This window comes from Xenopus tropicalis, chromosome 9, assembly GCF_000004195.4.
Source record: "Xenopus tropicalis strain Nigerian chromosome 9, UCB_Xtro_10.0, whole genome shotgun sequence".
Taxonomy (NCBI): Eukaryota; Metazoa; Chordata; class Amphibia; order Anura; family Pipidae; genus Xenopus; species Xenopus tropicalis.
Window position 1 is genome coordinate 33984508 of NC_030685.2, and position 23914 is coordinate 34008421.

Consider the following 23914-nt stretch of genomic DNA (forward strand, 5'->3'; position numbering starts at 1 on the left):
AAATTAAACTATAAAACAATAAAACTCAATGAAACATTAACATGATCTCAAAGTTGTCCACCTAATGGCCATTTTCCAACAGGTAAAGCCTCTTCTTCAAGTAACCCGACAAGAAGAAGAAATGCAGCTTAAAGATGAGGAGCTACAACGAGTGAATGAAAAATTCTTTAAAACAGAGATTGAATTGAAGGAGATACAGATGAAACATATCCAGGTATAAAAATACAGGCACCTATGCTATTGTTAGGTCTAATCATCTCTCTGATGTGGGAAAACCTTTGCTTTGTCCACAAATATAAAAAATATCCATAAATATTAAAGATGCATATTTATAACCACTGAATGCAGATAATATAAGGACAAAATGCCACAGTTAGTGAGATAAATGGCAGCTTCAACTCTTATGCAAAGCTTCCAGCTTCATATTCATAAATATCATTAAAAATATACTGCATTTCATCATAAAATTTCTCCTCTGACAGACTCATTTCTAAAGCTAGTTTGTGCTATTTTATTTCTTTTAGTTGGTTGAGGAGAAGACTCTTCTCCAAGAGCAGCTCCAGGCTGAAACAGAACTGTATGCTGAGGCAGAAGAGTTGCGCATACGTTTACAAGCCAAAAAGCAAGAACTGGAGGAGGTTCTCCATGAAATGGAAGTCAGATTGGAAGAAGAAGAAGATCGTGGACAACAGCTGCAAGCAGAGAAGAAAAAAACATTGCAGCAGATGCAGGTACCAAGATGATCCTTGTTACATTTCTGTATCTATCTATCTATCTATCTATCTATCTATCTATCTATCTGTCTATCTATCATAATATCTCTCTCTCTCTCTCTCTCTCTATAAATATATATATATATATATATATATGCAACATAGTGGAAACAAATGCCGCACTCACAGGACTTAATGAAAAATAAAGAATAATTTTATTGTGAAAAAACGTCAATCTAACGTTTCGGCCGTATCCACAGCCTTTATCAAAGTTTTTGATAAAGGCTGTGGATACGGCCGAAACGTTAGATTGACGTTTTTTCACAATTAAATTATTCTTTATTTTTCATTAAGTCCTGTGAGTGCGGCATTTGTTTCCACTATGTTGCAATTATTTTGATACTGCACCCAGGCATTCTTTTGATCCAGTTTGACGTGAGTGCCTGCTTTCCACCATTTTATATATATATATATATATATATATATATATATATATATATATATATATATATATATATATATATATAAAATCAATCCAAAGAAGGGGCCGCTTCACACAGGTCTTATCACGAATCACAGTTGTTTATTAGGTGAAAAACAAAGAACTGACGTTTCAGCTACTCCTGCAGCCTTTCTAAAATGTACTTTAAATTGCTTTCATTCCATATAAGGAAGTAATTTTTCATTGTTTAAGTGACTTCTGTCATGCTTCTAGTCATGTCTAATGACAGAGCTTTTATACAATGCACAAAGCATGACATTTGTCATGGCTTTTCATCCACGAGGACAGTCCCAAATGTGAGGCTTGCTACCTTTGCTAGTAAGCCTTAGATTTCCCATGTATGGCTCCCTACATTGTATTACAGTTGCCTTCGATGTACATTCTCTCCAGAGGGAATGTAAAATATCATTATAGTAATATTTTCAGATGTCACAACTCAGTATAAGTATGTGTGACCTGGGTAAAAATCACTGCTCTAGGTAACAAAGAGTGCAACAAAGTATATTGTATATTTTTTAATCTTTAAGGACCTTGAGGAGCAACTTGAGGAGGAAGAGGCTGCAAGACAAAAGCTGCAGTTAGAAAAAGTTACAGCCGAGGCCAAGATAAAGAAATTGGAAGATGATGTGCTTGTAATGGACGATCATCACAACAAATTAACAAAGGTAAAAAAAAACCTTGTGTTGTATGAGATATTTATAACTGTACATGGATTTCTTTAGCTGCTCTCAGAAAGTTGCTAGATGGTATATCTTGAATCTCCAACATTAAATAACACTATACACTCAGATATAGTGCTACAACTCTGTGTGGATTCTTCCAGTTCTGCTACACCCTGCACTGGGTTATCACATTTAACCCATCTAACTGCATTTTTATTTGCATGCCTATAAGCAGAGGAAAACACTTCATATGGAAAAGTCTTCTAAATAGTTGGATGAACTTTAGCTCTAGAAGAGTCTATGTTAAGGGAAAATGCTTAACATCATTGCATATTTGTTCTCAACTGTTGCCTAATTAAGCTGCTGACCTTTCTCACACTTAAGGCTGATGCCACACCAGGCGTAGGGCTGATTTTTTCGGCAAGCGGAAAAACGCTTGCCGAAAATTCAGCCCTACGCCTGCTACTTGTGCCTGCACCCGAATGAATGGGATACGCTCGGGTGCAGGCACATGTAGCCGATATACGCAAGAAAACGCGAGACTTTGCATTCTCACGCGTTTTCGTGCGTATATCGGCTACATGTGCCTGCACCCGAGCGTATTCCATTCATTCGGGTGCAGGCACAAGTAGCAGGCGTAGGGCTGAATTTTCGGCAAGCGTTTTTCCGCTTGCCGAAAAAATCAGCCCTACGCCTGGTGTGGCATCAGCCTTAGTCTATGTATACAATATTCCTTTAATATTATCATATATTCTTGGAGATAAAATATAAATGTTGCTTAGAAACTTGAATGCCACTGATTATAATCAAATGTGGTTTTGGTTTCAAAGGAAAAGAAAATCCTTGAAGAAAGAGTGAATGACCTAACAACAAATTTGGCAGAAGAAGAAGAAAAAGCAAAGAATCTGACCAAGTTAAAAAATAAACATGAATCTATGATTTCAGAACTGGAAGGTAAGTTGCAGAGCATACTAAAATAGGGACAAGTTGTAATGCTACAATGGCTGGAAGAAATTAGGTGATTGGTTTACATATGCATTAAACAAGGCAACCTAGCCAGCATTTTGCCCCCCTTACATGCACAAATGAGCATACACTGACTACAGGGGTAGGAAAATGACAAGCAGGCAGTGGGGTGACAAGAGCTTGTACCCCAGAAGAGGTACTTACCTAGTGCCCAACCACTGTTGCACCCTATGCATGTGCCTTTTTCTGTCTACCCCTGGTTCCAGCCCTGCACTTAAAGCCCTTCTTAAAGCACCTGCATTAAATCACAAGAGATAACAGACATGTAAAAAAGCATACATGTATCAGGCACAATTTAAAGAATATCTAGGGCAGCAAATAACTATTCTTCACAAATTGTGCTCAAATTAAGTTGCCTCAGTTGACAGCACCCCGTTGGTTACCAGGAGCAGCAAAATGCTGCTTTTGGTAAGTTTTAGAGATGGAATTCTGTTTTTTAAATCTGAATTTAGCTCTTATAGCCAGAGAGTGTGATTGCTCCCCTGTATCTAGGAGACTAAAACACATTGTCCCTATGAGTTTTAAGCATACTGCTGCTTTTTCAGTGCGTCTAAAGAAAGAAGAAAAAGGACGGCAAGAGCTGGAGAAGGTAAAGAGGAAGCTTGAAGGTGAAGCAAATGATCTCAATGAACAAATTGCCGACCTACAAGCACAGATTGCAGAACTTAAGATGCAATTAGCTAAAAAGGAAGAGGAACTTCAGGCTGCTCTTGCTAGGTACTCTATTAAAATATATAGACATTTTTGTTGCTTCTCTTCAGATTGCTATATAATGTTCATAGCCTTAGCCAATTCAGTGTAATGGGCACTGACAGTAAGGGTGGGAATCAATTTTTTTTTGTTGTTTTTTCCAACTGTACCTTAGGTTCTTACATTGACTACAGATAGTGGAGCTGCTACAGCTGTTTAACTTTCATAGCTTGGAAGGATAGCATATCTTTAAGGATTACGTTCAGGATATCTTACAATGAGTTTCATAATTACGAAAGCTAATTTCTTTGTATAGCAATATATTCTGTACTGATATGTTTTTAAATGTATTAAAATGCAAAAGATGTGCTTTTCAGGAAAAACAAACTCCAGGGCAAGATATAACAGATTTATGGTTTATGGTATTACCACTGTCCATGCACTCTCTGTGTATTGTTTTGTATATCACCTGATTGGCCAGTTTCTAATTTGCAGACTTGAAGATGAAACTGCTCAAAAAAATAATGCTTTGAAGAAAATTCGGGAGCTGGAGTCTCACATATCTGACCTCCAGGAGGACTTGGAATCTGAAAAATCTGCAAGAAATAAGGCAGAAAAATCAAAGAGGGACTTGGGTGAAGAGCTGGAAGCTCTAAAAACAGAGTTGGAAGATACCCTCGACAGCACAGCCACACAGCAAGAGCTTCGGTATGTACACATTTGCTTGCTAAGAAATAGTGGGCACAAGGCATAGTAGGATGACAAATACGTAAAAGTCTTTTTACAAGGATCTTGGGAGAAACTCTCTTGCCTATTTCCAGTTGTTTGGGCGAGGGTTCAACTATGAACTATAAAACACTATAGGATTTGGCTTTTAAGCAAAACAGCATTAAATTAATTTTTTGGAAGATGATTACTTAAAACTTGTTTCCATGTAAGCTTACCACATAAACTTTTTTCAGCATATGTGGGGTTTAAAAGAAATCCAGTTGCTTACTCTGCAATAATGACATAACCTGTACTTTGTATAATATTTCTAGATTGTACGAGTCATTTAGGAAGAATCCGAACTGCAATGTGCAGAGCACAGTGTCTGCCTTCTTCCTAACTTGCTTGTCTGGCTGACGTGTAAGTTAGGAGATGCCTATGTGCCTCCCCACACCTGCCTCTTATGAATACAGTGCTACTAAATTCACAAGTTGTCTGTAGGTCTATGTGCTCCAAAATGGAGCTTTGTTAAGCTGATGAAATGGAGTTCAAGCCGCAGGAGCAAGCCCACAAACATCTCACACTGACCGGAGGCTTGCCTGAGGATGAGAATAGGAAGCATGGAAAGTGGAGAGAGGCCGGAGAGCCAAAACATAGAACCAAAGGATCAAGCAGGAGAATGGTCAGACAGGTCCACGTCGAGGCAGGCAGGACAGGTTCACAAGCGGTTTTTGGTTCAACAGCAGAGTCAGGATAGGGAAAACGCCAGGCACCAGAGCAAACTTGATAACCAAACAAAGAACGCATGTACATGGCGACTATTTACAGGCTGGCGACAAGACGCAAGCACGTACTGCGTCATGACGCACGCCGGAACGTGCGACTAGATGCACGCAACCTTCCATCGCTCGGCGTGCGACTAAACGCGCACGATCTTGCAGGAAGGTGCTTGGAACGGCGATCATCCTTACAGAGCTTGGGGACATTTGGCAATTCTTCTAGGGTAGAAGGCAAGGTGCATTTGTTTTTGCACCCTGTCTTAATGTTGTACATAATCCCAAGTATATTCTGCATCTTCTTAAAGTTAGATATTCTGAAGGATTGATAGTATTAATCTCATTTTGTTCAAACAGGGCAAAGAGAGAGCAAGAAGTTACAGTTTTAAAGAGGGCATTAGAAGAAGAAACACGATCACATGAATCCCAGGTCCAGGAGATGAGGCAGAAACACACTCAGGCTGTAGAAGAGCTAACAGAGCAACTGGAACAAGTGAAGAGGGTAATGTATGTGCATTGAAAGCACTAATTGTCTCTATCTGAAGGACAGGAACGTGGTGTATGGAAAGAAAATCATTGTTGTATAAGTTATGGTATAAGGTTACACTTTGCCCTTTTTCTGTTTTTGCAAGGAAAACACCTTATTTTCTAAACATTACAGGTTAGGGTCACTTTGGAAAAGAGCAAGCAAGCTTTGGAAAAAGACAATTCAGAACTCACAATAGAAATCAGATCACTTAACCAGGCCAAGCAGGATGTAGAGCACAAGAAGAAAAAGCTTGAATCACAGCTGCAGGAACTTCAATCCAAGTACACAGATGGAGAGCGGGTTCGTAATGAACTCACAGAGAAATCCCACAGAGTACAGGTAAGGAACTAATACTACAGGTGGGCCAGCCTTCCTGTGTTTCCTAACATATTTTTCTAGCAGTTTTCCATAAACTATAGAAATGTTAAAACTTTTTCATTAGTACTTAAACACTGCTGGAGCCCTCTGCCAAAACATCACATTCATTAACTGAAATTTTCCCATGTAGGTGGAATTGGAAAATGTTACTGTTTTACTTAGCGAAGCTGAGACAAAATCGATTAAGTTTTCCAAGGATGTTGCTGGTTTGACAGCACAACTTCAGGACACCCAGGCAAGTTATTTTTAACTTTTGATTTTTGCACTTGAAAATGTTTGAACTGGAAAATGTTTTTAGAACATTACTTATGCCATAGGAACTGCTTCAAGAAGAGACTCGACAGAAGCTTAATGTTTCCACCAAGCTCCGTCAGGTGGAGGATGAAAGAAACAGCCTTCAAGAGCAACTAGATGAAGAAACAGAGGCCAAACAAACCTTGGAGCGTCATATCTCCACACTTAATATTCAGGTAAGGTAGATTATCAGGTAAAAGTAGAAGGGCAGTCTTCTTGTGTCAATTATTTTCATCAGATGGATGAGATGGATTCAGATGGAACAGAATGGTACAAAGTTGTTGGCTTATATCCAGTTAGCCAGATTTATCTAGAAGAACATTTTCAACAGACAGGAAAGTGGTATAAAGTAAAATCTTTATTGATGTACTGAGATGATAAGCACAGCAAGCTTTCTGAACATTTCAGTCCCTCTTTCCCAAAAAGAGACCAACCACTATATATTTATATACAAATATACATTTTGAAATGAAAACCCTTTTATTGGTAGCCTTCCTACATAAATATAAATAGATATTAATGTTATGTCAAATATGTTATGTTTAATAACATAAGCATATGGCTAACATGGTACAACACATATACCTGGAACAGACAGGATGTGACAAAAGTAGCGTTTTTAGAGATCTTAATAATAAAACTGTTTTTTAACAATAAAAAATGTAAAACCTAAAGAGCATTTATAGGGAAAATTATAGTCTGGTGCTATAGGTTGGCTGAGCTGGGATACACTAACAATGAGGAAGTCTAGTGAAGCCTTGTCAAGTCATCAGCTGTGGGCTGCCCCTCACCAGAGCCAGTCACATATCACAGAATATACAGTAAATACAGTTGAATAGAGTTTCACCCCTCGACTGTCATTTATGTTATTACACACCAAAAACTGTTTTGACCATATTAAGGTCATTAAAGGAGAAGGAAAGGTAAAAACTAAGTAAGCTTTATCAGAAAGGTCTATGTAAATAAAGCCATAAGCCCTTACAGTAATGCTGCACTGAGAAACACAGGATTTCTTGTCACCTTTTTTATAAACATGTTCTTCAGTATTTTACTTCCTCTCTCAGAAAAATCCTTTGAAAAATCTAAAATGGCAGCTGCAATCTTAAACAAACTGAGAGAGCTTCTAGGGCTCTTTACTCAGGTATGGTAATGCTTTCTGCAGAATAAATATAGTGTTCTAGGTGGCACTAATGTGGCGAATCTATTGGCAGTAAGATGCCAAAATGTCTTTCCTTCTCCTTTAAACTGTGAAGAAAACTGTGAATGTATTTTACATTGTTGATATATTTTTTTTAATTAATTGACACTGCAAATAAATTAAAGTTATGTTATACCTGTGACACCACAAGTGTAACATTATAATACTGTGGTGGTATGAAGTAGTCATTTTATGTAAAATGAAAGCTCTGAATAATGGGAAGGTCATCTCCCATAGAGCCCATTATCATCAAATAATTCAGATTTTTTAAAACAAATGATTTCCTCTTTTTCTGTACTAATAAAACAGTACCTTGTACTTGATCCCAACTAAGATATAATTAATCTTTACTGGAGGGAAAACAATCCTATTGGGATTTAATGTTTACATTTTTTTTTGTAAAGTTAAGGTATGGAGATCCATGTTACAGAAAGATCCCTTGTCTGGAAAACACCAGGCCCTTAACATTCTGGATAACCAGTCCTATACACAGGCCCGGATTTGTGGCGAGGCCACAAAGGCCCGGGCCTAGGGTGGCACAATCTTAGGGGTGGCAGGCCGCCCCGCCGCAGTTAAACTTTGAAATTTTGCTCCCATACAGAGCAATGGGAACTCCTCCCCACTGCTCCGTATGGAAGTTTAACCCTGCGCGCATGCGCGATCGCGCGGTTGGAGGGTGGCATTTGTGTTTGCGCATGATGGGGGGGCAGGGGTATTAGGGGGCGCATAATCGGGGCGCCCGGTTTATAAATCTGGCGCTGCCTATACATGTAGTAAGAAAATGCATATTAACCAGAAAACCAGAAAATTGTTATATTTAAATGTACTCATAGAAATGAGGCCCTTCTGTTGTTATTGTTTGCCTCAGCAGAAGCATTGTTCATGTATGCATCAGTAGAACAGTACAATGTAGTTATGAAAACTAGTGACGCCTGTACAAAGTGCCTCTGTAGAGTAATACAATATGGAGGTCTCACATGTATAGCAGTAAGCATACAGAAAAGCAGTTTTGTATTTGCTCTTAAATATTACAGTTAATTAATTAACAATATGTAATATTTAATGCAATGTTCTTGCTTTTACGTGATTTAGGTACCATTTATTGTCAACTATGTTGTCACAACATACATAATTGTTGTGTCACACCCCTAAAATAAATATATTCTTGGTGGCAGTTGCCCTTTTAGTTATACTTTTACACTGTCAAATTCTAAACACCATTTATAGCTATAATACATATGAAAAGGCAGCTATATTTTTGTTGTCAATTTACAGCTCACTTAAACTTTTATACTAAATCCAAGAAAGTATAAAACTGTACAGCTTTTTTTTCTATACATTTGGCTCGATTAGCTTTCAGATTCAAAGAAGAAATTACAAGAATTTACCGCCACAATTGAATCAATGGAAGAGGGCAAAAAGAAACTCCAGCGAGATATTGAGAGTGCGACGCAACAGTTCGAGGAAAAAGCTTCTGCTTATGACAAACTGGAAAAGACAAAGAACAGACTACAGCAGGAGCTGGATGACCTAATAGTTGACTTGGACAACCAAAGGCAACTTGTCTCTAACTTAGAGAAGAAGCAGAAGAAGTTCGATCAGGTCATTTTTCATTCTTATGCAACTGAACAACTGTATTAGGTGATTTTCTTATTACAAATAGAATTATATTGATAATAAACAAATATTTTTCAGATGTTGGCAGAAGAGAAAACCATTTCTTCAAAATATGCAGATGAAAGAGACAGAGCTGAGGCAGAGGCAAGAGAAAAGGAGACCAAAGCTTTGTCACTGGCCAGGGCACTTGATGAAGCATTACAATCCAAAGAAGAGCTTGAGAGGACAAACAAATTACTTAAAGCTGAGATGGAAGACTTGGTCAGCTCCAAGGATGATGTAGGCAAAAATGTAAGTACAATCAAGCTTCTCCTTTTCTATAGATTTGTATTTGTATATATGTTTTGCATGCCATAAAACAGTTATTTTGAGTTATGCATTGAAGAAATTGTACATGATAGTATATTATGTAAGTGAACTTATGATTATAAATAGCGTGCCAGTTGGTTAATGTCTAGCTTACCTATTTTACTTTTATATCAGGTACATGACTTGGAGAAGGCTAAGAGAGGCCTGGAGCAGCAAGTGGAAGAGATGAAGACTCAGTTAGAGGAGCTGGAGGATGAACTTCAAGCAACAGAGGATGCCAAACTTAGATTAGAAGTTAACATGCAAGCTCTAAAAGCACAGTTTGAAAGAGATTTGCTAGCCAGAGATGAGCAGAATGAAGAAAAGAGGAGACAGCTTGTTAAACAGGTAAGACTATTCCTTAGGAAATAAACACAATGATCCAAAAGTGCTGTGTCCATTGTGTAATCATTTTGTGTGATTTGTCCGTAAAGGTTCATGAATATGAAACAGAACTGGAAGACGAACGCAAACAGAGGACTGTAGCAGCTGCAGCAAAGAAGAAGCTGGAGGTTGACTTAAAGGACCTTGAGGGCCAGGTTGACTTTGCCAGCAGAGCTCGGGATGAAGCCATTAAGCAACTCAGAAAGTTACAGGTGTGTTCAACAAGGGTGGTTTAAACACGTTATCTTGCTATACAAAACATTGATTTCTTGCAAAACTAATGGAAACAAAATGGTTAGAATGCAGGAACATTAAAGCTGAATGTTCAGTTAAAGAGATAAAACGAAATGCTACTGTGGAAAATCAATTAAGCATTCTATGCAACTATGTTTTAACTATTTTCAGGCTACAGCAACTAGCCTATGGTTTTGCTATATTATATTTATTTTGGGGCTTTAAAATACTGCGCATTCAGGCTTCTGTTATTGGCTGTCTAATTTTAGGGTCAGATGAAAGACTTCCAGAGAGATCTAGATGAAGCGCGAAATGCCAGAGAGGAAATATTTGCTACTGCGAGAGAAAATGAAAAGAAAGCCAAGAGTTTGGAGGCTGAACTTATTCAACTTCAAGAGGTAAACACTTCAGTATCAAAAGCTGCTCTTTTAAAAAGAATAAGTGATATACAAATGCATTACAAGTGCTCACTCTCTGTTCTCTCTCTCGCAGGATTTAGCTGCAGCTGAAAGAGCACGGAAACAAGCTGAGCTTGAAAAAGAAGAGCTGGCAGAGGAACTTGCAGGCAGTGCATCTGGAAAGTAAGGGGTATAGGGGCAGGGGGTAATAACCTTGTAAGAATAAACCTGTGGGTTTGTTATAAGTCATTAAATAATATTATAATGCTCTATTAAGGTCCAGTCTTCAAGATGAGAAGCGTCGTCTGGAAGCCAGAATTTCTCAGCTGGAGGAAGAGCTAGAGGAGGAACAGGGTAACATGGAAGGAATGAGTGACCGAATGAGGAAAGCAGTGCAACAGGTAATGTATTAATGCTGTTAGCCTATATTCTACTTTATTTAAGGGGAGCTGCTAATAGTCATGCTTACTGTTTTTGGCTAGGCTGAGCAGCTGAACAATGAACTGGCAGCAGAGAGAAGTACATCCCAGAAAAATGAGAGTGCACGCCAGCAGCTAGAGAGGCAAAACAAGGAACTCAAAGCCAAATTGCAAGAAATGGAGGGGACTGTGAAGTCAAAGTTCAAATCTACAATTGCTGCATTGGAAGCCAAGATATCCCAACTGGAGGAACAAGTAGAACAAGAATCCAGGTATGAAAGACTGTGGACTGAGGTTTGCTTATGCATGTTCAATCCCTGCTGCTTGAAGCAACCTCTTGTGTCAGAGCCCCCACATTTTATATATTGGTAGCATCATCTATGTGGAAAATGATTAGCTGGATAAAATTCTGATTATATCTATTTATTGAAATGTTATATCCTGTATGTAGTGAATTTTATATGATCATATATTACATCACCTCCTATCTTATTTAAAGAGACAAGCAATCAACTGTAAAGACATTGCGCCAGAAAGAAAAGAAACTCAAGGAAGCCCTGCTGCAAGTGGAGGATGAAAGGAAACAGGCAGAGCAGTACAAAGACCAGGTACATTTTTTTAAAATTTTTCTAAAATAAAGTTGCCTAAATGAGGGTCACATTTTTTGCTATTAGTTTTATGGGGTTTTTTTTATGTAATAGGTTATAAAGTATAATTCAGCTTTAGGTTCTAATGAAATGAAATTCTTTGTAAGCCCCATCTAATAATGTTATTCATAGTTATGTACAGAACTCAAGGTTACAAACCAGTGTTATTTAGGATAAATTGTGTCCCAGTATATATAATATGAATTTAAATCCTTTTTTGAACATAATACCAGCTAGTGCTTTATCACAGGCAGATTGAGCAGATTGATACAATTCACAAACTAAGTTTGCAGCGCAATGTCATAATGTAAAAAATGGAAATCTAAATCCAGTTGCTTTTGTAAGCATAATTATTCACAATTACTACATTAATACATGGATGGGGATCATAGTTCTTAAAGCCCGAACTGTAGTGGATGATACGGTAGTGGGTGATTGTTTCCTCCAGTAGTTTTTTTTTCATACAGTTCTTCCTATATAAATCACATGGTTTACTTGCTTACCTTTTAGTCAATGATTCTGTTTTGCAATTAGGAATTCCAAGCTGGAAACTCATTCTGGAATGGTAGCTAAATCTCTAACTAATGCATCCTCAGTCTAACATCTTAACAGTTTACAGTTTACATCTTGTATATCCAATAACTTCTGCTATCTGGCTAGGATGAAGAAGCAATCAAAGAAAACATTAAAGGACATAATTAGAGAACTCCACATATCTCTAGTCATTGGTATAGGATTATTATAGTCCTCATGAGTGTGGGTATAAGCTAAAATGCATAGGGCAAGTGGTGCTTGTTGGCTGGGCTATGAAACGGAAATACCAAGAAACGTAATACAATGTTTTCTATTTCCTTTAGTCTGAGAAGGGAAATGTAAGACAGAAACAACTAAAAAGGCAGCTGGAGGAGGCTGAAGAAGAATCTCAGCGCATCAACGCCTCCCGCAGAAAACTTCAGAGAGAGTTAGATGAAGCCAATGAAAGTAGCGAGGCACTGAGCAGGGAGCTCAATTCACTGAAGAGCAAACTCAGGTGGGTGGCTTTAACAATTGTTTGCATCATTATGCTGAAAAGAAATACACATTACATAATAAATATTGTAACAAAGAAAAGTCACATATATGAAACACCTGACACAATCTTATTATATCCAGACATGGGCTAATACAGAGCTTCAATATCCCTTCATCTTCCATCAGTCCAAGAGTTTTATCGTTGCCAAGTTGAAAGAAAAGAGCATTTACCTAACTGGGGGTTACAAACTATTGTCATAATGTCATTTCTAGAAAAACAGTAGTGTAGTTATTGGAGCAACAGAATAAAAAATCCATTATAAACCAGTGTATATGTCAAAGGGCGACAAGGACTAAAGATGAATGAAAAAACATAGCAGAGCAACTTATACAAGAGGAAAGTTAAGGAGTATAGTATTCTGCTTTTGGTTTTGAGCAGTGGTGTAACTAGATGTTACTGGGGCCCACAGCAAATTCAATTTAGGGCTCCAAAACATTGGTAAGTTTATCTATTCTACCATTATAAATTAAAATTGCTCATTAATTAGAGTCTCACTGGGGCCCCCTACACTCCTGGGCACCCCTGCAACCTGCTACCTGTGTAGTGATGCCTCTAGTTTCAAGGACTTAGTAGCAGAGTCTATTTTATATTCCATGAACATATTCCAAAGACACTGCAACATGGTCATACAAGCATAGATGGGCTATCATACAGTCCCTCATTTTAGTACAACAACCTGTTGATAAGAAAACCGGTAAACCACAGAATGAGCTCATACCTGATATTAAAATTAATATCTTCAATTTAGTCTTACAGAGTTAAAAAAAAAACCCCATACCAGTTCATTAAATGTAATATTATGGCATAGAGTGAAACCTTGTAAGGAAAATGAATATGCTGCATCAAAGGGATTACTATGACAGATTGTTGGTTATTTGCCCGGAATACGAAGAAAAAAAATTATTGTAAGCGTGGGAACAGATACTCCGTTGAAATATTCCCTTAATTAGATATAGTGCAGCAGTAACATCACTGAGGCATTTAAGGGCATCTTTGTTTATTGTACACCCTCACCAATTAAATGCCTTATTAGAGCACACTAACTGGAGAGCCCAGTGTGCCAGTAATTGCTGGCAAAAGCTTATCTAACTTCTCACTCCCTTTCCCTTGTAAGGCAAAAATCATCAAATCTTGGTGTTATTCAGCAATACTTTTTACAAGAGTCACCTCCCTTAAACAAACTATCGGCAAACTGTTTATAAGGAAAGAAATCATGGTCCTGTATTAGTGGAACATTTAATATGATAAGCAGAACCTGCTATGCCATTTAAAGGGGAAGTATATATACTATAAGTAAGCACAAAATACAAATATGTGTTGAAAATCTCTTCTGCGTATTCTTTTAATTTAACCCATTATAAAGCACTAAAGAAAAATAATTTTGATATTCCATTAAACACACCGTCTTCTTCCTTAATAAATAGTGTATATTGTTTAAAGAGAAAAAATGAGTTTGTTACCAGATGACTGGTAACTTGTTTAACCAACTTCTCCTCTGCTCAGCAAACCCAGTAGGTGAAAGTACGTAAGAAAGTACAAGTGGTTTCATTTTCTTGTTTAGTCCAACATTTGATGTTTCCTAATTAGGCAAGAAGTATATTAAGCTCAAGCCCTATTCATTGATCTCTTGTTTAAAAGGGATGTATAGTTCCCCTTTAAAGGCTGTTAGTGCCATATTGCACATAGGAAGTACTAGGGTGACTTGGTTAGATATTAAATCGGTAGCATAAATCTACATGCTGCACATCATACTGCCAAATCATTTTTTATTCTACATTAAGCTGGAAGATGAGACACTATAAAGTTATAGAATGTTAATGTATATTAAATATTTCATTTATTATTTTGGACGTATCAGTTTGATATACTGAAGAGACCAAACAGCGCTACCATATCTATTTATGCCCAAATGCCCTCATCAAGATCACTTCATGTTTGCCCACTTTGCTTCTGATATTTGTTATGCTAGGCTGCTATATATATAAGTATAACAGCTGCAGACTCTTTTTGTTTTCAGAGGGACACAAGATACTTCGCAATGACTAAGCAGGTACCAATGCCTTCAGTTTTGCTGGTCCTCCTCCTTTTTAGATACCAAATTCCCTTTGTGTCATATTAAAGCAGCATTGTATGATTCAAGTCCTGGTTGGGGTAACCCCATAAAGTGTATTACAGAGATAAAATTATAAATTACATGGATGAAAAAATGGGGATAAGGAAGCCATAAAAAGAATCACATTTTCTGAGAGTGCATACAATGCTTCTTTAAACGTTCACCCCTTTTTCTGCAAAACCTGAAGGCTTGGACATCTTTCTACAATAAAACCCTAATCTATAAAGCAGGATTCCAAATCATGAAAACTAACGTCCTCCACTGTTTCAGAATAATCTCAGACTGGATACGGCACCAAACTAACGTGACTGTGCACTCAGTAATTCCTTCATGGTTATATTGGAATGTTCCCCCGTTCTGCATGATAATGAGCACTCATTGATTTCAGATTAACTGTGCTTCCTTTAAGAGACAGATGAGATACAGAAAGTTACTTTGTAAAAAGATAATACAGAAAATTAAAGGGGTTTGTTTTATATAAATGTGCAGAGATGGTACTTACTTGATATTTTTATTATACAGTGATGGACTGGGCTGCCTAGGGCCCCACAAAGAACTGGGCACACGGTCACAACAGTTAGCTATACATTTTACAGATTATATCAGCCTATGGTGGATGAGAACTGTCCCACACTGGACCCCCTGGAGGTCCTCTAGTACTCAGGCAGTCCAACCCTTTTCTTATAAAACTCATTTGTACTCCATAAATGATTTCCTAGGGCTCAATGCACAATGAGTTGGCATGGGCTGCTGCAAATTTCTAATAGAATATCATATGTGACTGGATTTTGTATATTGTGATATACCCTTTTCTTAATGGGAACTAAACCCTAAAAATAAATATGGCTACAATGCCATAATTTTTATACTGTTTTTACTGCACCAGCCCAAAGTTTCAGCTTCTCAATAGCAGCAATGATCCAGGACTTCAAACTTGTCACAGGAGCTCCCCATCTTGGAAAGTGTGATACTCGTATGTTCAGTGTGCTCTGGGCAGCTGTTGAGAACTGAGCTTAGGGGTTGTTGCAACTTATCAAGCAGAAAATGAGGTACATCTGTAATATAAGCTAATGCTACAGGGCGGATTGTTATAATCTGATGTGCTGTTTTTAGAACTACTATGAATCTGAAAAAAATTACCAATCAGTCTTATATTGTGGCATTTATATTCTGTATATACAGTATATTGTGTGTTGTTCCCTAAGCTCAGTAAATCAGCAGAAAAGAAGATGGGGAGCTATTGGGTGCATCTTTGGGGACACAGATCTTCCCTGCTAAAGGGCTGTGGGGGCTGATACAGAAGCCCAAAACATAATGTACAACATTTCTGCCCCACTTCTTTAGTTAGGCGTTAGTTGTCCTTTAACACTCTGTGCCACTCTGGGAACTACCTGCTGTAGAATAGTGTAGAATAGAATAAGGAAATGTGGATTCTATTGTGCTTGCTGGTGGTTTAGCCCATTGCCAATAACAGAACATTTGAGCTAGGCAGGGAAAGAATTAAAAAGGCAATTTTTAATGCAAATCAATTGGAATGGGATCTGGTTTTGAAGGGAAGATGTATATTTGTAACATCTGATCAAACTGTTTGCAATGAAGTTGATCTTCTTGTAATTGCCTGCATCCCCAGATAATGGACAGTTGTTGCAAGATCAAGCTCCTTCCAACAGTCATGGTTAGATGTCCTGGTTTTGATATGATTGCCACAATTTCCATAGAAAAGAGGCTGGATTATAGAATGTTTTGTGGTCCATCACTTTGTCAGGCTCCCTTGGCTAAAAAAACAGCCAGACAGTAAAGGAAGACTGATGCTTATATATGCTTCTGTTATCAGCCTTTATTTAGAATCTGAGGCATATTTGTAACAGGAAAATTAATTAATGTAACTGAGTCTTTTGAGGCGCCATCACATGCTTTAGGTAGCAGCTCAGTCATTCTTTCTTAGTAGAAGAGTGTGAATCATGGAAATTCAATTTTCCTCCACATACAATCTCATTCAGTGCAATGTATGAGCACTTTGTATCAAAATCTGCCTAATTTGAATGAAATTCTAACTGAATGTTTCAAAAATGTGCCTTTCTCTACTTGGAGGGTATGAACCAAAAATTCATGCAGCTTTAGGCTGACGTTGCCTATGAGCACTGATAGTAAAAACCCCTATTTCCATTTTAGAAAAATATATTTAAGAGGGGGAATGAATACATTATGTGCAGAATCAGTCAAAAGAACAAAAGACATTCAGAGAACAGGACAAGATGGAAAAGTGGATTTACCAACCCTAAATGAATGGGCACATTAGTTTTAGAGCGGTATAAAATGTTGAAGTCACTGCCAAAGCATTGGGCAGTAAGAGACTGTGCAGTAAATGCTGGAAATAGTCTGGCCAGAATCCAGCTGTGCCACCTATTATTTCCTTTAATGAAAACTGCCTGTAACCATTGTTGGCATATGGTTCCCATTAAAAAGACAAGACGACGGGCTCTGGTCTTTCTCAACCAACAGAGACTTTACCCTGTGTGCTTTGGGCCTTAAAGCAGTGGCAGACATAGTGTTTCTCTGCTGGTGTAGATATGGCAATGGAGACCAGGGCGATCTGCTCCTGTCAACATGTACACTTGGTGGATTTCAGTGCAGAAATGCTAACCAACACATTTCCAGAGCAAATCCACCACAGGGGTGCACTGACGGGCCCATGCCGTGCCTGTTAATTTAGACAGAAGGGAGGCAGACAACAGTAGATCAGCCTTGTCCAAGGTTTGCCTTATTTCAACAGGTGTAATACATCTCTGTTTTCTAAAGGTCTTAAGTTTACTGTTGTAAGGGAAATGTGGCAAATTTTCTCTAGGAGTAAATTCTTCTTGAAGTGTCACCCAAACAATTGTAGTGTTGAATATTCCCCACAAAGAAATGATGTATATGGGATGGAGGAAGTGACATAGACTATGAGATGCAAAAGTGTCCGCTCTACCTTAATGGCATCAATATGAACATGGAGAAATTTCTTCTTTATGCTCATTCTCTACCTGCGGGTGCCGGTGGATGGGTAGGTGGGTTGGGTTGAAGCGCATGCCAGGCCCCTTTGAAAGATTTTTTTTTTGCAAGGGGTCCAGCGACCTCTGGTTACACCACTGATTTTAGAAGCTCGATTCAGGCTTTGGCCTGTATCATGCATACTAGATAGGAAGCAGTAACTGTCTCTAGATTTCGCCTAATGTATGTAAGTAATCCAGCATTCTGCTAATACTGTATATTAACTGCATCAGAGTACTTCTTGCATGGTCTACTTAGTAACTACAAGGTCTGTAATAAGTGCATGCAGATAGGTAGCAGTCGGTACTTACAAAGCAGGTTACAGCCCACCATCACAACCTACACATTTAGTTGAGAACTAATCCACTTCTATGCTCTCTTCCTTTTTCTAGGTTTATCGTTTATTGTCCTGTTACTGTCTGTCTGCTGGCGCTAAAAATATTTAAAGGAAACATAGTCAGAAGTCTTTATTTCACCGATTACTGTAAATTATAATTTGCAGGGAAACCATTCAATGGATCTTACGGAGTGGTGCACAACTGGCTGTTTCAGATGTTATTTATATTATCTTACAAACAATGTTTGGGCCAAGATGGACAGGAAGTTTAGGTTTTGTTTCTATTGCAAACATGTCATCCATGTTGTGTCATTAGTGCATTGCCGGAATTAGCCTATTAAAGCAGGAGAAATTGGTTAGTGACTCACAACATGTTAGTGTTACAAATCTTCCTGCAATGCCATCTCACCACCACAATTTGCTGAAGTCGCTGAAGTTTCCTATCAATTCAACTTCTGCAAATTGCGGGGCCTCGTATGCCATCCCACCGGCAATTTACATTCTAGCCGGTGGGATGGCATTGCGGGGAGATTAGTTGCCTGCGACAACAGAGATTTGTTGCATTGTGACTAATCTCCTCAGGTGTCACGACCCTTAAGGGCTGTGTCTATCAAAATATTAATCTTGAACAACTGAAATGCTATGCCCCCCCACCCAGTAACACAAGCCATCTGACTGCTGGCCTCTAAAGGTGGCCATGGTACATGTTACAATTATGGCCATTGGTTGGTGAAAAGATTGTTCATTTTTTCCACTAAAATTAAAAGCTGAATCATCAGCTATGCAGGCAGAAAAAATGAAATCTTCCTCTGATGATTCAGCATTAATGTTTTGCTAAAGTTTGGACGCCTCATAAAAATTTTCCATCCTGTCTGATTGGTGAGACGACCAATATCCAAGGCTATTCCTGATCTCCCTCCATACATGTAGGAAATATAGTTATGCTGAGGACTTCCCATACCAGTCAGTTGAACTGAATAAGTTGCTCGGATGAGTAGTGAAATATCTTCAATGATTACTTAGCAAGTCCAGTTGCTTTAGATTTACTTATATTAGATATACCATGAAAATCTTCATAGTCTCATTTTCTATGGATACATTTTAATAAATGTCCCCTGTCCCAACCATGGATATTTGAGTTAGTTTTTATTATACTCGTGGTTCTTGGCACCAAACTTTAAGCCAGTGAGAGATACAATGTGCATTCCCCTTTAGGGCATCATCTTGTCTTTCTCCTTTGGATGATTCAGGATGCCCGAGCAATATTATATCAACAGGAATTCTTCTTAAAAAGTAATTAAACCATTTATATTTTGTGCAACACTCAGAATAAGATTCCATTGCAAAAATATATCCTTAAAATTAGCAAGTGGTGACATTTAAAGTCTGACATGCCTTTAAATATTTAATCATAATTGCTGCAGAGCCTCAGAGATACTGTACTTATTTCCTCTGCTGTGCAGCAGTAATGAACGTCCTGCTGGCTTCAAGATCATTGGCTGTGTCTTCCTAAAGGATACACATAGTCTAAACCAATTCTTTATCTATCCCTACAGAAGGGGGAATGAACCATCTTTTGCACCCCCACGGAGATCCGGAGGGAGCAGGAGAGCTGTAGATAATGCAGCTGATGGGGCTGAAGAGGATGCAGATTTGCGTGATGCTGATTTCAATGGAACAAAATCTAGCGAATAATTTTATTCCTCAGTGCACCTGCCTTTGGACTGTCACAGAATTGTCTCTTATTTCCTTTAACCCAGAACAGCCTGTCTGCAAGCCTTTCTGGCAATGAAGAATGTGTCTTCTTTACTCATTGAACCTGCCAGTTCACAGCTAATACTACATTAATCAAAACAAATTCATGCAGATGTCAGGGCACCTGACTGTTCACATTTATGTTTCAAAACACCATTTTACCCATACTAATACAGACATATTTGATTTTGCAAGAAGTGATATCTTACCTCGAGTCTGAGGTTTAACTAAAGTTAACTCGGAAGTCACATGAACAACAATCACTTGGACTATCTGAGTTGCAAATGTCTCCCCCCCCCCCTCCCCACTATCCCTAGTTGTGCCTTCCCCTGCCCACAAGCTGACACAACCTATAGTAAATTATTCTTTCCCTTTCTTCTTTTTATGGTCCAGTGTGCAAGCATTGTGTCTTGATGTTATTTCACTCCAGAAAATCTTTCTTCCAAATGACTGATGCACCCAGTGCCTTTCTGTTCACTTCTATTAAACATATTTGTTTAAAAATAAACAGATATTACACAAGGTCCAGCCTTGCTCTGAAATTATATTCTGTATATCGCAATCTGTGCTGTCTGTATCACGTATGTTAGTTTTATTTAAAGGTACCATGAAAGATAAGAGTAGCTGTAGACTAAATTGGGGAAAGGCAGGCTTCCCTAATATTTTGGTATTTATGAAAACTTTTTTTTCACAGTTAAGGTTTTCATAAGTTTTTAACTTGAAAGCTTTTGAACAGTCAAATCCTAATTTCAAGGGGTGGTATTGTTAAGGGGTGCTCAGCAGCAGTGCTTGGAGCTACCACCCAGACAAATCATTGCACCCTGATGCAGACCACAAATCTGCTGCCACAAAGTAGGAAGAATAGAGCAATCAGCATTGTACCATTATGGCCACCATTCACTGGGCGAATAGGGGGCCTAGCCCAAACCATAAAAAAGACCCTAAGAACATATTTCCTCCACCAGAATGCTATAGTCAGCATTATGCATTTAGACAGGTAGTGTTCTCCTGGTACCTGCCAAAGTCAGACTCCATTTGACTGCTAGATGGTGAGGTGCAATTCAGAAAATGTTTCCACTCAGGGCCGGGCCAAGGTATTTTGGCACCCTAGGCAACGGCTTCAATCAGCACCCCCCCCCCTTCCTGATTGCCCCCATGTACCAGTGTCAGGCTGCCAGCAGTCATTTTACTGCCCTTATGTGCCTGTGCCTGCAGCCATCATACTGCCCCCATGTACCTGTGCCAGGCTGCCAGTGGCCATTTTATTTCCCCATTTGCCTGTGCCAGCAGCCCCATGTACTGGTTCCAGCGGCCATCATAAAACCACTATGTACCTGTGCCAGCAGCCATTACATTGCCCCATGTATTTGTGCCAACAGCCATTGCCACCATGTACCTGTGCCAGCAGCCATCACATTGCCCCAAGTCCCCAAACTGTACCTGTGCCAGCAGCAGCCATCATATTGCCCCAAGCCCCTCATCTGTACCTGTACCAGCAGCAGCCATCATATTGCCCCAAGTCCCCAAACTGTACCTGTACCAGCAGCAGCCATCATATTGCCCCAAGCCCCTCATCTGTACCTGTACCAGCAGCAGCCATCATATTGCCCCAAGCCCCCAATCTGTACCCGTGCCAGCAGCAGCCATCATATTGCCCCAAGCCCCCAATCTGTACCCGTGCCAGCAGCAGCCATCATATTGCCCCAAGCCCCCAATTTGTACCTGTGCCAGCAGCAGCCATCATATTGCCCCAAGCCCCCAATCTGTACCTGTGCCAGCAGCAGCCATCATATTGCCCCAAGCCCCCAATCTGTACCTGTGCCAGCAGCAGCCATCATGTTGCCCCAAGCCCCCAATCTGTACATGTGCCAGCAGCAGCCAATCCCTCATATTGCCCAATTTGCCCCAATCTGTATATGCAAGCAGGCAGAATCCAAATTGCACCCAATTTGACCCCAATCATATGTACCTGAGCTAACAGCAGCTATCAAGAATTGTTGCTAAGAATTGTTCAAAAACGTCAGCGAACTCCCAGCCAGCAGTCCTGCTCACTCAGGCCTTGGCAGTTTTCCCCCACATACCGCCGCACCCCAGCGCCTTCTGTTCCTCTGGCTGGCATAGTTAGAATGATGCGCATGCATATGGGCCGTGCCACTGCCTAATATGCATGCGCATGGCGTCCGCAGGTAAGCGCCGGTACAGAGAAAGGTGGGGATGTGCGCTCCTGGGTCCCTAACAAAGAGGAAATACATCATGCCAGAGGGGGGTTTGGGCGGCGGTTTGATTAAAGTCAAAAAGAACTAATAAAATACTACTACAATAAAAAAAAATCTTTCCTCTTTTTGTTCACTGAACAAAAACCTGCACTGGGTTAAACTGCTGATGCTCAGTATCCATTTGAAACTCAGCAATGAGTGTTCCAACACAACAGAAGACTCAAAGGAGCATCTACACACTTTTGGTTATATAGTCTAGGAGAACCACTGATTAACTCTGGAGGGAAAGACACACAAGGTATGCAACTAAAGAAAAAAGGAGATGTTTCTGCCATGTTACTCAAGAATAGGGATGTGCGGGTTTAGTCATGGGTCAGGCAGGCAGGCTTAGGTTGAAACTTGGGCGACCACTGCAGGTTTGGGTTACGTGAGGGTCAGACTGGGCAAGGACACTCTTCCTCTTATCCTGAGGATTCCCAATTCTTGGAACTAGAGGCACACAGATGCAGCCCTTGTACTGACCAACACATGCTTAGTCAAGAAATAATACAAACCACTGATTTTTTTTTTCCAGATTGAAAAAATGTATGTGCAGTACAATCCCTAATCACTGAGTTTGTGTTTATTAAGGGGGATTTGTGCAGGAATCTATGCCAGGACCATCATTTTATATTAGAGGATGAGGTTGACACTTTTGGTATTTTGAGCTGAATCAAAAAGTGGGAAGCTATTGTTAAGGGCTCTGGCACACGGGGAGATTAGTTGCCCACGATAAATCTCCCTTTTCACGGGTGACTAATCTCCCCAAATTGCCGTCCCATTGGCGAAAACGTAAATCGTTGGTGGGATGGCATACGCAGCGCCGCGATTTCAACAAAATCACGGAAATTGCCTTGAGAGGAAACCGGCGATTTACGTTTTTGCCAAAGGGATGGAAATTCGGGGAGATTAGTCGCCCGTGAAGAGGAGATTTTGTGAGTACTCACCGTTAAATCCTTTTCTCTTAGGACGTCTGTGGGACACAGGGACCATGGGTATAGTATCTACCAGCAGGAGGCAGGACACTAGAGAGGAAGAAGAGGAAGAAGCCCCTCCTCCCTGGTACTATACCCTCGTAACTTCCTTACTGATCCAGACAGAGTAACAGAGTAACAGAGTAACAGAGTAACACAGAGTAACAGAGTAACACAGAGTAACAGAGAGTAACAGAGTAACACAGAGTAACTCAGAGTAACACAGAGTAACACAGTAACAGGGTAACAGAGTAACACAGGGTAACACAGTGTAACAGAGTATCAGAGTAACAGAGTAAAAGAGTAACAAAGTAACACAGAGCAACAGAGTAACACAGAGTAACAGAGTAACACAGAGTAACAAAGTACCACAGAGTAACGGAGTAACACAGAGCAACAGAGTAACAGAGTAACACAGTAACAGAGTAACACAGTAACACAGAGTAACAGAGTAACAGCGTAACAGAGCAACACAGAGTAACAGAGTAACAGTGTAGCACAGAGTAACAGAGTAACAGAGTAACACAGAGTAACGGAGTAACAGAGTAACACAGAGTAACACAGAGTAACAGAGTAACAGAGTAAGAGTAACAGAGTAACACAGAGTAACAGAGTAACGCAGAGTAACACAGAGTAACAGAGTAACACAGAGTAACAGAGTACCACAGAGTAACAGAGTAACACAGAGCAAGAGAGTAACAGAGTAACAGAGTAACACAGAGTAACACAGAGTAACAGCGTAACAGAGCAACACAGAGTAACAGAGCAACACAGAGTAACAGAGTAACAAAGAGTAACAGTGTAACACAGAGGAACACAGAGGAACACAGAGTAAAAGAGTAACACAGAGTAACG

General features: G+C 39.4%; 1 protein-coding gene across 3 annotated transcripts in view; it reads left to right on the forward strand.

Annotated features, from left to right (window-relative positions):
• The window catches only part of myh11 (myosin heavy chain 11), a 51893-nt gene extending 31539 nt beyond the window's left edge, over positions 1-20354 (forward strand). For 2 of the 3 annotated variants that reach the window (XM_031892985.1, XM_004917958.3), the window contains 21 exons: positions 83-214; positions 525-731; positions 1743-1880; positions 2708-2831; positions 3449-3620; positions 4089-4301; positions 5435-5579; positions 5739-5945; positions 6115-6219; positions 6302-6454; positions 8830-9078; positions 9172-9384; positions 9577-9789; positions 9876-10037; positions 10329-10457; positions 10552-10640; positions 10735-10858; positions 10940-11148; positions 11376-11484; positions 12381-12553; positions 19632-20354. In XM_031892985.1, the coding sequence (XP_031748845.1) occupies positions 83-214; positions 525-731; positions 1743-1880; positions 2708-2831; positions 3449-3620; positions 4089-4301; positions 5435-5579; positions 5739-5945; positions 6115-6219; positions 6302-6454; positions 8830-9078; positions 9172-9384; positions 9577-9789; positions 9876-10037; positions 10329-10457; positions 10552-10640; positions 10735-10858; positions 10940-11148; positions 11376-11484; positions 12381-12553; positions 19632-19770 (3405 nt within the window). In that variant the 3' untranslated portion in view covers positions 19771-20354. Of the gene's footprint in view, positions 1-82; positions 215-524; positions 732-1742; positions 1881-2707; positions 2832-3448; positions 3621-4088; positions 4302-5434; positions 5580-5738; positions 5946-6114; positions 6220-6301; positions 6455-8829; positions 9079-9171; positions 9385-9576; positions 9790-9875; positions 10038-10328; positions 10458-10551; positions 10641-10734; positions 10859-10939; positions 11149-11375; positions 11485-12380; positions 12554-14612; positions 14646-19631 lie in introns of all 3 variants that reach the window. The other variant, XM_031892986.1, reaches the window with a different exon arrangement.
• The last annotated feature ends 3560 nt before the right edge of the window (positions 20355-23914 follow it).